The sequence below is a fragment of the Xiphophorus couchianus genome, chromosome 19, assembly GCF_001444195.1.
Source record: "Xiphophorus couchianus chromosome 19, X_couchianus-1.0, whole genome shotgun sequence".
NCBI classification, from domain to species: domain Eukaryota; kingdom Metazoa; phylum Chordata; class Actinopteri; order Cyprinodontiformes; family Poeciliidae; genus Xiphophorus; species Xiphophorus couchianus.
This window is the reverse complement of record NC_040246.1, coordinates 15,685,391-15,699,749: the sequence shown is the minus strand read 5'-3', so window position 1 is coordinate 15,699,749 and position 14,359 is coordinate 15,685,391. Positions and strand designations below refer to the sequence as shown.

At 40.0% G+C, this 14,359-nt stretch overlaps 3 protein-coding genes across 7 annotated transcripts; all 3 read left to right on the top strand.

Moving 5' to 3' along the window:
- Positions 1-50: 50 nt before the first annotated feature.
- On the top strand, positions 51-2,507 carry acyp1 (acylphosphatase 1, erythrocyte (common) type). The gene is made up of 3 exons (XM_028000144.1): positions 51-231; positions 324-411; positions 1,963-2,507. The coding sequence occupies exons 2-3, from the start codon at positions 331-333 to the stop codon at positions 2,176-2,178; spliced, it is 297 nt and encodes a 98-aa protein (XP_027855945.1). The 5' UTR covers positions 51-231; positions 324-330; the 3' UTR covers positions 2,179-2,507.
- Positions 2,508-2,813: 306 nt separating this feature from the next.
- mlh3 (mutL homolog 3 (E. coli)) lies at positions 2,814-8,988 on the top strand. 3 transcript variants are annotated; one of them, XM_028000136.1, is made up of 12 exons: positions 2,814-5,649; positions 5,780-5,881; positions 6,739-6,818; positions 6,955-7,059; positions 7,136-7,220; positions 7,306-7,374; positions 7,475-7,583; positions 7,849-8,008; positions 8,099-8,122; positions 8,223-8,301; positions 8,396-8,547; positions 8,649-8,988. In XM_028000136.1, the coding sequence occupies exons 1-12, from the start codon at positions 3,231-3,233 to the stop codon at positions 8,718-8,720; spliced, it is 3,456 nt and encodes a 1,151-aa protein (XP_027855937.1). In that variant the 5' UTR covers positions 2,814-3,230; the 3' UTR covers positions 8,721-8,988. The 3 variants fall into 3 exon arrangements, 2 of the variants coding, with proteins under 2 accessions (XP_027855937.1, XP_027855938.1); XR_003593319.1 differs by lacking the exon at positions 8,649-8,988 and having other exon boundaries at positions 8,197-8,301; positions 8,396-8,495; XM_028000137.1 differs by lacking the exon at positions 5,780-5,881.
- LOC114133978 (proto-oncogene c-Fos-like) lies at positions 8,649-13,494 on the top strand. Of its 3 annotated transcripts, XM_028000142.1 has the most exons (5): positions 8,649-8,726; positions 10,671-10,790; positions 11,403-11,630; positions 11,951-12,058; positions 12,154-13,494. In XM_028000142.1, exons 2-5 carry the CDS (start codon positions 10,680-10,682, stop codon positions 12,823-12,825), a joined length of 1,119 nt encoding a protein of 372 aa, XP_027855943.1. In that variant the 5' UTR covers positions 8,649-8,726; positions 10,671-10,679; the 3' UTR covers positions 12,826-13,494. The 3 variants fall into 3 exon arrangements, with proteins under 3 accessions (XP_027855943.1, XP_027855942.1, XP_027855941.1); XM_028000141.1 differs by lacking the exon at positions 8,649-8,726 and having other exon boundaries at positions 9,826-10,790; XM_028000140.1 differs by lacking the exon at positions 8,649-8,726 and having other exon boundaries at positions 10,644-11,310.
- Positions 13,495-14,359: the final 865 nt, after the last annotated feature.

Below are 14,359 nucleotides of genomic sequence, written 5' to 3'. Positions count from 1 at the left end.
ATTTGTTGCCTAGAAACCAAGCGTGTCTCTGATTGGTCCTTAAAAAACGTCACTTCCCGAAATGGAGTCCAGTATGTTTTAAAATCGAGATTGTTCCATACACTGTGGTTGTTTCATGGTTTGCGAGTTAATCAACGTTTATTTTATTTAACTAAATTGTTGGACCAAGTCCCATATTCATCCTGGACAGATAAACCTGGCAGAAATAGAAACAAGCTGTGGAAGCGTAAGGTAATCATGTTAGCCTAGCGTGGTGTGGCTTTAAATTGCCCACCGTGTTGATGTATTTCTGTCATTCATAACGACTCATTTCTTCTTCATAGGTCCGTTATGTCCGGTGAAGGCTTAATTTCGGTGGATTATGAAATTTTTGGCAAGGTGCAAGGAGTATGGTTTCGAAAATACACACAAGTGAGTTTAATATTGATGGGGGCTCGTTTGATTTGGTTTTGACAAAGACCAAAACCTAAACCCACGATGACAGTTAGCTTGTTTAGTCTTCTGCTTGTATTCCTTAAATGGGTTTTGATTAATGCCACAGTTTTTGACTTCCGATTAGTTAGATATAAAACACACACAGGCACACGCACGCACGCACACACAAATCTATGTTGCAGCACCTCTTCAGAAACCTTTGAAAAATATGGTGCGTTCACACCAAACGCTTTTTGAGCGTTAGGAGCTTCTGGTGTTATGTAGCGTCTAACGCGGCGTGATTTTAACCGTTTTTAGTGTTTTGAGCGTCTAACGCGTCCTCGACGCGCCTCCACATAGGCTTTGAATGTAAACCAAAGGTGCGAAACTCTAGGTGTAGAGTAAAATGTCAAGCGTCTGCATTCAAAGTGCACACCGTCGAACTTGAAGCGTGGGATGCGTTTTTGACGGGCTTGACACGTCTGGTGTGAACGCACCATTAGGATAATATAGAAACCAATCAAATATTTTGCAGTAAAGGGGGACTAGTCTAACTAATGAAAATAAAAAATCCCAAAGACAACTCTAAATTAATCTGACTTACCCAAACCAAAAATACACACCAAATTTGTACTCATTACAGGATTCAAATGGGACAAAAGTACCTCCTTTGCTATTCAGGCTTTAGCGCAAAGTTTTGACAGATCAGAAAGTCTCAACAAGCCTGAATAATGGGGGAACATCAAGGGCCAAGATCCCCTGTCATTGGGCAGACCAAATCTGCCCAATGGACGAGTCTTCCTCAAAGCGTTTTGAAGGTTGACTGGTTTCGTCCCATACCTGGTCTTATAAGCTGACATAGCCTGAATAGACTTGGAACTGTAGTTTCAGACTAAGGGCAAAATACAAATGCACAGTTTTCAGATTAGCAAACACTTACAACAGTGATCAAATCTTATCACACAATTGCTAAACTGATGGTGTTAGTGACAGTTATATGACACTATCAAGAATAAAGTTGCTCACTCCATCCTTCCTTGCAGCCTATTATACCTTTTTAAACCAGGTCTTAAAAGTAGAACGCATCTAGTTATTGTTGAATACTGGGATCTGCCTCCTCAAGTCAGAACATGCCTCACGTTCTATTTTTCGATACTCAAGGACCAACAAGTAAATCTGCAATCTGAGAGCTAAACATTTTTTTCTGAAAATATGATAGAACTCTGAGTTCTTCAAAATAGGTTAGCGTTTCATCATCCAGAGTCTCATACATGATCAGATCAAAATAGTTTTTACATTTGTCCTTAAGGGAAAAACAACAGCAATTCAAACTGGATAATTAACATGAACTCAACATGTTTGGACAGCTTGGATGACCCATTTAATTTGATATCATTGAGGAAAAAATATCTGGTTGCAGTGTAAAGTCCCCTTAATGTGGTACAACACTGTACTTTCTGTAATATTCCAACTCCTTGACAGCTGTTGCATTGCTTTGCTCATCTATTTCTTTCATCTTATACCATATTCTCTTTAATTACTGTCCAGGCTGAAGGGACAAAGCTTGGCATAGTTGGATGGGTCCAAAACACAGAAGCAGGAACTGTGAAGGGGCAGCTACAAGGTCCACGCAGCAAGGTGGAAAAAATGCAAGAGTGGTTGAAATGTACAGGGAGCCCCAAGTCCCGCATCGACGAGGCAGTGTTCAAGAACAAGAAAACTACTGAGAGCCTAGAGTACTCCTCTTTCAGTATAATCGAATGAAATCAGCTATTCAATGTAATATTAATATTTATTCTATTAGCTATTTTTAATTGGTTGTATTTAAAGCACTAAAGTAAAAATGTATTGCATGAAATCCTAAACTTGATCAGGGCATATAATTATTTCAAAATGCCTTGAACACTTTTCTCCTAGTTTAGAACTGCATTGTTCAAAGAAGACGCCTTGTTAGAGGGGATTTTTAACAGAACTGGTTGGTGATAGAAATATGTTTGAGGTAGAGAGAAACTCTGATTTATATTACCCTGTTGTTTTTGCCTTCTAAATTAAAATTTGTGGTTATTTGCTGCAAGTGTCACAGTGGAAGAAAACATTGTAGTTGGAATGGCATTGCCTTCTTTTTGCATAAAAAAAAGTGTGTACAAGCTAGGGAAGTGCACAAAAAGTACACATTATTGAGATTAGTATTAAAAAATAAACTGAACTATAATTAAAGTTAATTGAGAAGCATCCTCAACCATTGGTAATTAAACAAATATTTTGCATGTTTATTTTTGATTGATTTTAATTCATTAGTTTATTGTCAAATGTTCAAAAGAATAACCTTTGGCTGCTATATTCTCGCTGTATTAAAACAGTGCACTCACACAACTCAACCGAACCTAACACGCTTGGAGTTCCACAAATTACAGTTTTTGCTGAACAAAATGCCACACACAACATGGCGGCGAGGCAAAACCGTTGTGATTGGTTGACGCATGGACGCTAAACTGAAGCCATTTTACAACGACCCAAAAGGTGGCGGTATTTGTTTCAGCTATTAGCTGAAAACTGTTACAAGTAACGTCTTTTTTGTTCTACGTTGACTGTATTCGACAGACAAGGTATTTTCAGTGTTGTTTAAATTTTATTTCAGTGTGTTTCCTTTATTAAGTCGCTCAAACTTTTATTTTTTTTTAATGTGTTTTATTGAAATATTTAGAACGAGTTTGCTTGGTTGCAACGGTTAACTTTAAAAACCCTGACTGCTTCTCGTTTCGTATTTATGAAGTAAAGAGCCAGAAATATAAAGAAAAGTAAAACGAAGGAGCATAATGATAAGGTGTTTGCCAGAGGAGATTCAGGGGAAGATTCGCTCCGGTGTGGCCATCCCGTCCCTCCAGCAGTGCGTGGAGGAGCTCATTTTAAATAGCATCGATGCTGGAGCCACCTGTGTGGGGGTCAGGATAGACATGGAGGCTTTTAAAGTCCAGGTGATCGACAATGGATCTGGGATGACTGTTGAGGACATGGAGCGAGTGGGAACCAGATACCACACAAGTAAATGCAGCTGTATTGAAGACCTAGAGAACCTGAAATGTTATGGCTTCAGAGGAGAAGCGTTGGCGAGCATTGTTTCTTTAGCTACGCTTGTGGAAATCTCCTCCCGGACCAGACTGTCAGTGAAAACACATGTTAAACTGTTCAAGGATGGACAAGGCATGGACGTCTTCGAAGCAGAGGAGGTTCGTCCTTCCGCAGGGACGACTGTTATCATCTGTAATTTCTTCCACAACATGCCAGTCCGGAGGAAGAGAGTGGATGCAGTCCTTGAGGTTGAGAGGATCAGACAAAGAGTGGAGGCTGTGTCCCTGATGCATCCTTCTGTCTCCTTCACCCTGAAGAATGACTACACAGGGGCCATGATGGTGCAGTTTCCCAAAGCCAGAGACACCTACCACCGCTTTGTTCAGATACACAACCTGACTCGGGCAGAGAAACTGGGAGAGATCAGCCACACACACAAGCAGTTTGAGGTGACTGGTTACCTAGGCAAAGAGGGACACTACAACAACAGCCTGCAGTATCTGTACGTGAACGACAGGCTTCTGCTGAAAACACGGATCCACAAGCTGCTAAACTGTCTCCTCCGCAGGCTGAGCAGCTCAAACCAGAAGCATGACAGCCCAGACGGGATATCTGTGACCCGGAGTCCAAAACTTAAGCGAAACCAGGATCAATGTGGAGTCTACATCATCAATATAAAATGTTCTTATTCTGAGTATGATATTTGTCTTGAGCCAGCAAAAACTCTGGTGGAGTTCAAAGACTGGGATGGGGTTTTGCTTTGCGTAGAAGAAGCAGTGAAAGCTTTTCTGAGGAGGGAGAACTTGGTCTCTTTGTTTTCTCAAGAGGACTTGGAATGTGTGTCCCCTAAGGGTTTTAGTATTGAAAGAACAGATCAAAAAGTGGAAACTGAGACAGCTGGCCAAGGAGATGTTGGCACTTCCACACTGGACTGCGGCGTTGGAACGAAACTGGCATCTAATTTTGTTCATCGTAGGAGAGCAGATGACAGTGTTTGCCTAGAGTCAGACCTGATTGAGAGCAGAGCTGATGAAGCTCAACGATATGAACAGATGGAGATAGCTTTCAGTGAATGTAAAGAGACACCACAATGGGATCTGGAGCTTGCATCAACTGATATAAACAAAGGCGAGCAAGCATTCACTGAAGCCCCGGACAATTTAGACAACCAAAAGAGGCAAGACTGTGCAGAAGAAGAAACCCAGCAGAGCACTAGTGATTCACATTTACCCATCAGCCAAATTCCAATGTCTCAGCTTGATTTGAACTTTAATAAACAAATATTGCAGCATCCTGGCAGAAAGATTAGATTGTCTGACCCATATGTTCACCAAAGTCTCTCGATTAAAGATGTCTCTCACAGAGACAAGCCTTTGTTTCAAGTTCAAGATTTGGGGCTGAATTGTAAGGAGAAATTTACTGCATCAAAACGCAAAATGACACTTGAATCAAACGGAGACCATGCTCCTTTCATCCCCTCAAAGATTTCCAGAGTTATTCCTGTTGAGAAGTTGGCAACATTCAAGCAACCTGGATCGCTTGATAAGTTTAGACAAACATACAGCAAGTCTATTGATATGAAATTTCAGCATCATCAGCCACAGAATGACACTCATTTATTCCAGACATCAAGCTTTGCTAAAAATCCTCATAGTTTGTCTGCTTTTGAAGGCAATAATCGAGATCAACTTTCAGACTCTGGAGAAGAAGGGATAGAACAGACCATCTCCCTAAATCCAGCAACACTCACAGCTAATCACAGAAAAAGTAAAATATCTTTGGCAGCTAAACTTTGTCATTTAAAACAGCATATGACAGAAGATGAAGAACCCTTGCAGCACACTCATAGGAATATTTCAGAGGACAAAAACAGTCTCACTTTTCCTACGGATGGTACGCAATACAGAATCAGCAATCAGAATCCACAGAACCATAAAGTTCCCATTCACCCATTATCGGACAGCAGTTGTAAACAACTGGCTGGTGATGAGGATGACTCGAGGTGTAATGGCTGGCTCCATCATTACGATGCATCTGTTGGAAAAACTGTTTATATCAACAAAAAGACTGGGCTCAGCAGATACAAGGAACCGGCTTTAGAGGAAACACAAGCACCTTGTACATCTGATGTCTCCAACATGGCTGTTAGTGTCATCTCTGAGATGGGTGAGTTACTTCTTTATTATATTTTAGCAAATGGTGTACATGCATAAAGGAGAAAGTAAGAATTCTTCAGTAATTTATTGTAAAAAGTTATTTTGTGTTGCCTTCTGTTTCCCTGTTGCTTAAATTGTAGGTGTGGAATGCATGTGCTACCCATTTCAGCTGGATTTAGTGTTGCCTTTCCTGCCTAAATCCGGGCAAGGAAGAGTGATTAGCTCAGGGACTGACTGTAGAGGTACATCACAGACAGATTAATCACTGTTCGAGGGGGAGGTGTCTTCACAACTGGTCACTTTTTCACATTTTGTCACATTACAACCCTGGTGTATTTTATCTGGATTTATCTGATAGACCAACTCAAAATAGTGCAGAATTGTGAAGCAGCAGGAAAAGGTTTCATGGTTTGCAGAGTTTTACCAATAAAAATGGAAGAGTAGTGGGTATTTGTATTTAGCCCCAGATTACTCTGATACCCCTAAGTAAAATCCAGTGCAACCCCTTAACCTTAACGCAGAGTTATGTTATGAAACAATATCCCAAGCTATAATCATTTTAAAAGGGGGGGGAGGGGAAAACATGTCTTCAGCAGTATGAAAGCTTGTCAGAATTCCCAAGAAAATTAATGGAGCTAAATATAGAAAAATCCAGAAAAAAACTGCCAGAGTTTGAGGTGGAAGTTCACCTTTCAGCAGAAAAATGTTTCAGTGGGCTGGTTAAGCTCATGTATTAGAATGGCCGTGTCAAAGTCCCGACTTCTCAGAATCCAGAATCAATGACAAGAGCTGAAATTAATGTTAACAGACACTCTTCATACAATCTGACTGAGCTTGAGCTATTTTTAGCTAGATGCCTCAAAAGACTTGCAGCTGTGATTTTGTTAAAAAGCATATCTACAAATTACTGACTGAGGGATGAAAGCATTTTTTTTGCAACACTTTTCAGTTTTTTATTCAGAAATTATTTTTAAAATCATGCATTATCTACTACGTGTTGGTCTATTAATAAAATCCTATTAGCATGTGCTCCGATTTGTGGTTGTGAGAGCAGGAATGTGGCTCATGATGTTACAGTTTGTGTTCCCTGTCCTTACAGACGATGCTGATCAGAGCGCCAACTCTCTTTCTGCATTGTACTCTAAATGGAAAAATCCAGTGTTTATCCGCCCACCTACAGTAAGCAAAGCTTGAAGTTTAAGACTTTTGTGGTGATGTCAAAATGTTTAGCTGCTTCCTGCCACACCAAGGATGCCATAATAAAACTTTTAATAGAGTTCTATATCTGTTTTTGAACCTGTGTTTTGACTATCAGGTTGGTGTGGATATATCCAGCGGACAAGCTGATGGACTAGCTGTGAAGATCCATAACATCCTCTTTCCATACCGCTTTTCTAAGAATATGATTCACTCAATGAAGGTGAACTTATTCTTTTGCAAAATTCATGTTTTAATTGCATTTTATGAAATTAAAATAATTCTTATTTACTCTGTAGGTTGTTAATCAAGTGGATAAAAAGTTTCTTGCCTGCCTCATTAATGCAAGAGAAGGAGGTTCAGCAGAACAGACTGAAAATGAAGGTATCGATTTTAAACTTTGTACCATCTCTTGGTTTTGTGACAGTTTCAAAATAGTGTAATTTTTTTTTCTCTTTTAAAATCACAGGAAACCTTCTGGTGTTGATGGATCAACATGCAGCACATGAGAGAGTTCGACTTGAAAATTTAGTTGCAGGTAAAAAAAGGGAAACAAAACGTGGACAGTGTTAAATCTTGCTTGTCCACCTGATGTCAGGATCTGGAAAGTAGTGTAATAACTAAATATTTTGCTGTAGATTCATATGAAGATGACCCAGATGCCAATGGGAAGAAACGTCTTTGTTCATCAACCATTTTACCACCTTTGGGGATCAGCGTGACGGAAGAAGAGCTCAGGCTGCTTAGGTGCTCTTTTCATTTTTGTGGCTTTCTAAACCAACCATTGAATATTTTATATTATAGCCACATAATTCAACATGTTTTAAACCTGTGTACATTTCAAAACATTTTAGTAATAAAAAATGTTAAATGTGTTTCACTATGTGCTTTTGTATTCACTCCTTTGTTTATTCTAAATGGAAGAATAATATAGCAACTGGTGCTTTTACAGATGGGAGCACACTGCTAAAATATTCACCTCCTTTGTTGGTTTTGTTTGGTTTTCTCGAAGGTCTTCTCAGCCACAGTGGAAGAATTTGGGCCTTGAAGTTACTTTCTCAAAGACAGGAGCTCTGCAGGTGTTTGTGGGAAAGGTACCGCTGTGCTTCATGGAAAAAGAGAGTAATGAGCTCAGGCGGGGCAGACCGTCTGTCATCAAGCCAGTTGTTGAGGTAAAAGAGATTCAAGGTAGTTTATAATAAGATCAATAAATACGAGTTTTAATGTTCTGTTTGTCAACCTCTGTGTTTTTCTCAACTCAGGAGTATCTTCGAGAGCAGACTGAGGTAAAATGACATTGTTTTTGGATACCTCTTGTACAGCATTGTTTTTTTTATTAATACCCTTAATGAATATACAGTTTTTTCTTCTGCTGTCCTTTTTAAGTTACTCCGTCTAACAGGCAGAGTCGGAGGAACTCTGCCCCTCACTGTTTTGAAAGTACTTGCCTCACTGGCGTGCCATGGTAATAAAAAAAAGAAGAAGAAATTATCACTATTTTTACTTTCTAATGATGAGTCTGAAGTATTTTTATCATAATGCCTGAATCTGCTGAAAAGGTGCCATCAAGTTTAATGACACTCTAAGCCGGGACGAGTGCCGCAGCCTGGTCGCATCCTTGTCTTCATGCCAGCTGCCCTTCCAGTGTGCCCATGGCCGTCCCTCCATTGTTCCGCTAGTAGACATCCTTCATCTGGACAAGGACCAGAAGGTACCAGAAAGCACCAATAAATCTTTATAAAAACAATCTGTGGCTTAATCAGTTTTACAGCACTGAATTCTGATTGTGCTGATGTGTTTTTGTTCCTGTAGGATTTTCAGAAACCCAACCTGCAGAAGCTAAGAAGAATGTATAGAGCATGGGAGCTGTATGGAAATAAATAAAAAAAGGTGTGCTTTAAACATGTAGCTTACTGCAAATATAAAGGCTTTAATAGAGTTCAAACATGGTATATGATAAAGTAATAAGTTCTATATCTAAGTCTGTTTGATAACTATATGGCAAAAAGTAGATATGACAGTAAATTTAAATGTAATGCATCATAAACAAACACTACTGTTGCACTGTAGTGACTCATCTCTCCATGTTGGAAACATTTTAGTAATAGCAAAGAACATTTTGTCCAATATGTTTTTCATATGGATGAGCAAACAAAAAAACAAAACAATTATAATGAACAGCAAAAACATTCTAATCCTTGCAGTTTTTAAAATTTTATGTGATAGACCAATGCAAAGTGGGGACCAATTGTCAAGTGGAAGGAAAGCGATGCATGGTTTTGATTTTTGTCTTTTTTTCCAAATAAAAATCTGAACTGTGTGGCATGCATATGTATTCAGCCACTAATGCATTATTTCCAGAAGTCAAAAAAAGGAGGAAGACGAAGATTTAAAGGTTTGTCTCCACCAGCTTTGCACATCTAGAGATAGAAATGTTGCCTGTTCTTTGCTAAACGATTTAAGCAAGTCTTTCACCTTGGATTGTATAGTGTTCAAAACTTTGGATATTTTTCTTTAACTTGAACTTCCCTTGTGGTGGGGAGGTTCAAGTTAATGAAAAACAAGCTGAGGAGATCTTTACTGAACAGCTGCTGTTATACTGAGGTTCAACTACACACAGATGGCGTTTGTTTACTAATTAACTGACTGATTTTAGGGAGGGGTATCAGAGGAAAGGGGGTGAACACAAATGCATGCCACACTTTTAAGATATACTTTGTGTTGGCTTATCACTCAACTTCCCAAGACCTACAGTGAAGTTAGTTGTACTGTGACAAACTGTGTTCTCAGTAGTTGTGCAAATCACTACCATGGTGCAACACTTGTGATGGGGAGAAAAATATATAAAAAAAAGCTCCAATCGTTTTCAATGTCCTAGTAGAAAATGTCCTTGAGATTTTCGTGGCTGAGGCATCCGGCCACGAAAATCTTAGAGATGCAGATGTTCCGATGGGAGGAAAGGATGTTGCTGCTCCAAAAGATCCTCCACTTCTAAATCATCCTCCTCAGTTCCGGGTCATGTCACATGACTTCACAGCCTCCACACAAAAAGTACCAGGTCCCTGCTAGACTGGATCGGTAATTTGGACAAAGTGGGCACGACGCTTTGCTGTGATTTGCGGTCGGGTAAAACGATGTCTGGGATTGGTAGAGTCGGTCTGTCCTTATCACCGATCTCATCTATTGTTTTCTTTTTATCTGCGATGTAAACAGTTGGAAGACATTGCATTTTTAAAAAAACCAAAACATTTCTTAAAAATATGTACTATTTTATTAAAACGAAAGAGGCGACACTGAACCGTGTAATATAGCGATGACGTGCATGATTTCTGCCGCTAAGAAGTAAATATATTTTTGGAAAATCGTTCAAAAATACATCATCTGGCTGCATCTGATCCACTCGGTCACTGCAAAACATATAATTAGATGAATGCACGCACCCTTCATTGCGTGGGAATTATTGGTGGAACTACGTCTCTAACTGCATATGGCCGATATTATCATTATTTTCGCGATGAATTCGCATTTTGCCTTTGCCGTCTGCTAAATGTCACAGTGATGCTCCTTTTTTCTGAGTATGTAGGCCGGTGTGTTTGAGTCCGCCACCCCCTCCCCTCGATGGTACAGTCCTGGTTCATTCATAAAATTCTAGCAGGGCTTAATAGGAGGGGCTTGCATTCAAGTCATCCAGTTACCAGGTATATACCTGGAGAAAAGACACGCTCTCTGCCCAGCGGAAGTTCTATATATATATATATATATATTTGTCATTGAGCAGGGCTCGTGTTGTGTTTTATTTTTTGTTTATTCACTCTGATGTATAAAAACAACCAGACGCCTGATATGGATGCAGTCTCTCCAACCTTGCGGACAGAATCTCCTGTCGGGACGCTCTGCCAGAAGACGCCAGAAGAGGCGATCTCTCCAGCGTCTTCCTCGGAGAGCGGAGCCAAGGTATGAATGGCTTTGTTGATCATGTATATCACTGTTTTATAGCGGCAGGGGGAGGAGGAGGCGCTTTTACAAGCATATAAAACCGATTTTAATGAGATTCACATAATAAAAAAAACAAACCCGCGGCGCCCTGATGCTTACATTTTTTTTAATCTTCGAGATGGTGGTTGGGGAGGGGAGGTGATGGGATTTTTAATTAATTTGGATGCGCTAAAAATGTCAGCATTATATTTTGACGCATTGATTGAAACAGATCCATGTGCCGAAGATGATTCGGCTGTATATGGCGCGTTGTTGTTGTGGTTCCGACGTCCAAGGACCAATTGTGAGCGTGTCGATGCAGCGGTTCATTGAGAAAAAAAAAATAAATCCATTCAGGAGACTCCTCAGCAGCTCTGCGTCAGTGTTGACGTCAGGAACAATGATAAAGTCAAATATTGATCCGGAGAAGGCTATTTCTGGTGAGGGATATGTCAAAACAATACAACATCCAGGGCACCCTGTGTCTTCTGATCATATTGTAGGTTTTAATGGTGGCAATGAGATCCTTTAAAAAAAAGAAAAGAAAAGAAAGAAACATCAGTAATCTTTTGTCAATTTCATGTTTTTCAGGAGGTCAGCCAGGATATAAGTGCTCAGGACAATCCATTTGTTCCAACAGTTACAGCAATATCCTCCACCCCAGATTTCCAGTGGATGGTCCAGCCTACGATTATTACATCTGTCTCCCCGTCTCTGGGCAGCAAGCAAGCCAATGAACCGCAAAGCTCTCACCAGGCAACACCCAAAGCAGGCGGGAGCAAGGGAAAAAATGCTGCCAGAAAGGGGAAAACAGAGCAGGTGAGAGTAGCTCAGATTAAGCCAATCTACAGTCCAACAGAGAAAAAGAGGCAGATATGTGAATTATACATGATGATGAGTTCCTTGTGCTCATCAGTGATGTTGTGTGCGCACTCCTCGACGGCTGTGTGCCTTCCTTAGGATGTCAATTTAAATTCAGGTCACAGCAAGTCTGCAACAATGATCTATTTTTAGACGCATTGCAGCGAAACATGCTTTTGCCCATTTTTCTTAGCTGTTTTTTCACGGCTTTAAGTGAGAATGGATGGAGTGGATGAGGAGATGCAGGCAGTAACTGAATCATTTTTTTCCTTCTCCAGTTGTCTCCAGAGGAGGAGGAGAAGAAGCGGATAAGACGGGAGAGGAATAAAATGGCTGCAGCAAAGTGTCGCAACAGACGGCGGGAGCTCACAGATACGCTGCAAGCTGTAAGTAAACAGTGAGGCATTTACTCAGCTGTCATTTGCACTTACTGCTGCGCGTTTGTCCACGTGGATGATTTTGGATGTCGATCTTTCTGAAGGAGACCGACAAGCTGGAGGAGGAAAAAGCAGCCCTGGAGACGGAAATAGCCAACCTGCTCAAAGAGAAAGAGCGCCTCGAGTTTATCCTCGCCACACATAAATCAGTATGCCAGATCCCAGAGGAGCTGGAGTCCATTTTACAGGCTTCGGTGAGTTCCCCAGAGCTGCCTCCCAGTCCAGATGAGGACAGGCTTCAGGATGAAGGCATCCAGGAAGCTCCTTCACTCCAGGACATGGACATCCCCAGTGATCCGTCCACAGCCATCTCTGGGAACTCCAATATCTTGCTGTGCGCCAACGCTGAAATCAACATCTCCGATCTGGAGCCCTCCCTGGACATTAAGGAGGGGCTACTAGACAATATCCTACCCAGTCTGGAGGACAGAATCCCCATGGAGACGGCTCGATCAGTGCCAGACATAGATCTGAGCAGCTCCCTCGGCGTCTCGGACTGGGAGACCTTGTATAAGTCTGTCTCCTGTGACCTGGAGCCTCTCAGCACTCCGGTGGTGACCTCCACCCCCACCTGCAGCAGCTACCTGTCTGTGTTCACGTTTGCGTGTCCCGAGCTGGACTCTCTGGCGGAGGAGGAACTGGACGGCCTTAAAGGTGGTCTGAGCAAGGCTGAATCCGTTGATATTCTGAACTCGCCAACGCTTCTCGCCTTATAATCCACAGAGAGAGGGACGAGATCTGCCTGATCTCTGTTTTTTGTTTTTTATTTTTTTATTTTTTTTGTATTTGCAGGTACCTGACTTTAAAATGAAATCAACAACATATGCCCAGATATGCTGTAACTGTTCAAGGAATACCTAAATGAATTGTCTTGTGTTTGACTGAGTATGCATATAAACTTTGTCCTGATACTTAGCCAACAGAGTGATGTAGCTAAAAGCATGGCTGTTAATTCAACAAGAGGGACTGTCGATTTGGTTTTAAAAACGCATGCAGAGAAAATCCAAATAATTTTCAAAGCTTATTTATAGGTATTCATGATCTGTTAATAGATCTAAAGTGTACTGTGCAATTTGATGTATCTGTATGGTGTTTTTTGTGCCAAAAGTGTATTGATCGCTGTATGCATTTACATATTCATCCATACCTCAATGTCATCAGCTGTGCTTTGACCTCATCGTTGAAATGTTGAAAGTTTTCCATGAAAACATCCAGTGCTATACACTATATATTAATATATATATATTATATCTATTGAGATATAACTTTTATTTATTTTTTTACCTTTCAGATTTTGACTTATTTGTCAACATTTAAAAAAAGAGAGCATTGATTGCTTATCTATGCTGCTGACTAATAATAATAAATCTATGTTCCCAATGGTGTTTGCTGATGTTGAGAATTTTTTTATCAACAATTTTGATCTTTGTTTTTCAGAAAGAATTGGGTTTAAATTCTACAAAACAACTGCAAACATAAATATAAAAGTGCAAGTAAGACTCATAGTACCTTAGAAAGGTCTTTATGTCTGTTTAACATTTTATCGCCTTGCAAGCATAACTAATTGCATTTATTTGGATTTTATAGAAAAATGATTTCTAAGGAAGGAGAAACAAGTTAATAAAAGAGTGGCCTGAATATATATTCAACCCCATTTGAGTCAAAATGTATAAATAATTGTACATTTCAGGATGGGAATGTGAGATTTAAGTGTCATGTTATGTGGAAATAATTTAAGTTTATGCGGTGTTTGGAGATTTAAATGTTTATAAGTTGAGCATGATAGGGGCAGGAAATCATAAGCTCTTGTGTCTTTTACCTGCTCCTTTCTGAACAGATAATGCAAAATTGCATGTCAATTGGGTATGATAATTTGTTTTAAGTTTTTTTTTTTTTTTTTTTACTTTTTATCTTTATATTTTAGTTAAACGTACAGCTACAAATCTGGAGGGTATGCCTGTACCAACTTAGCTCATCTCCTGACTTAAATGTAAGTCCAGCAATACCACAGAAACGTCTACAGTCTTCTGCTCTTGGAGGTACAGAAAATTTATGCCGAGGAAAATAAATGGCACTCCTGGATTGGGTGCTTTGTGAACTCCAACCAGCAGTCCAACCATTGTGCTTTGGTATATTCCCAAGCTGCTTTTTAAAAAATATTTTATTTAAAAACACTGCGAAAAGGCAAGTTGTCCACAAATAATTTGGAGTTACATTCTACAAAAAGAGACATAAATTGCTGAATCTTGA

What these genes read in the sequence shown, in the direction of transcription:
- acyp1 (XM_028000144.1), top strand. Translation starts at nt 331, where the DNA reads ATGTCCGGTGAAGGCTTAATTTCGGTGGATTATGAAATTTTTGGCAAG. An exon ending in GGTTTCGAAAATACACACAA is followed by an intron (nt 412 to 1,962) that starts GTGAGTTTAATA and finishes ATTACTGTCCAG; the next exon opens with GCTGAAGGGACAAAGCTTGG.
- mlh3 (XM_028000136.1), top strand. Translation starts at nt 3,231, where the DNA reads ATGATAAGGTGTTTGCCAGAGGAGATTCAGGGGAAGATTCGCTCCGGT. An exon ending in ATATGATTCACTCAATGAAG is followed by an intron (nt 7,060 to 7,135) that starts GTGAACTTATTC and finishes TTTACTCTGTAG; the next exon opens with GTTGTTAATCAAGTGGATAA. An exon ending in TGCCTCACTGGCGTGCCATG is followed by an intron (nt 8,302 to 8,395) that starts GTAATAAAAAAA and finishes TCTGCTGAAAAG; the next exon opens with GTGCCATCAAGTTTAATGAC.
- LOC114133978 (XM_028000140.1), top strand. Translation starts at nt 11,059, where the DNA reads ATGATTCGGCTGTATATGGCGCGTTGTTGTTGTGGTTCCGACGTCCAA. An exon ending in GAAAGGGGAAAACAGAGCAG is followed by an intron (nt 11,631 to 11,950) that starts GTGAGAGTAGCT and finishes TTCCTTCTCCAG; the next exon opens with TTGTCTCCAGAGGAGGAGGA. An exon ending in TCACAGATACGCTGCAAGCT is followed by an intron (nt 12,059 to 12,153) that starts GTAAGTAAACAG and finishes ATCTTTCTGAAG; the next exon opens with GAGACCGACAAGCTGGAGGA.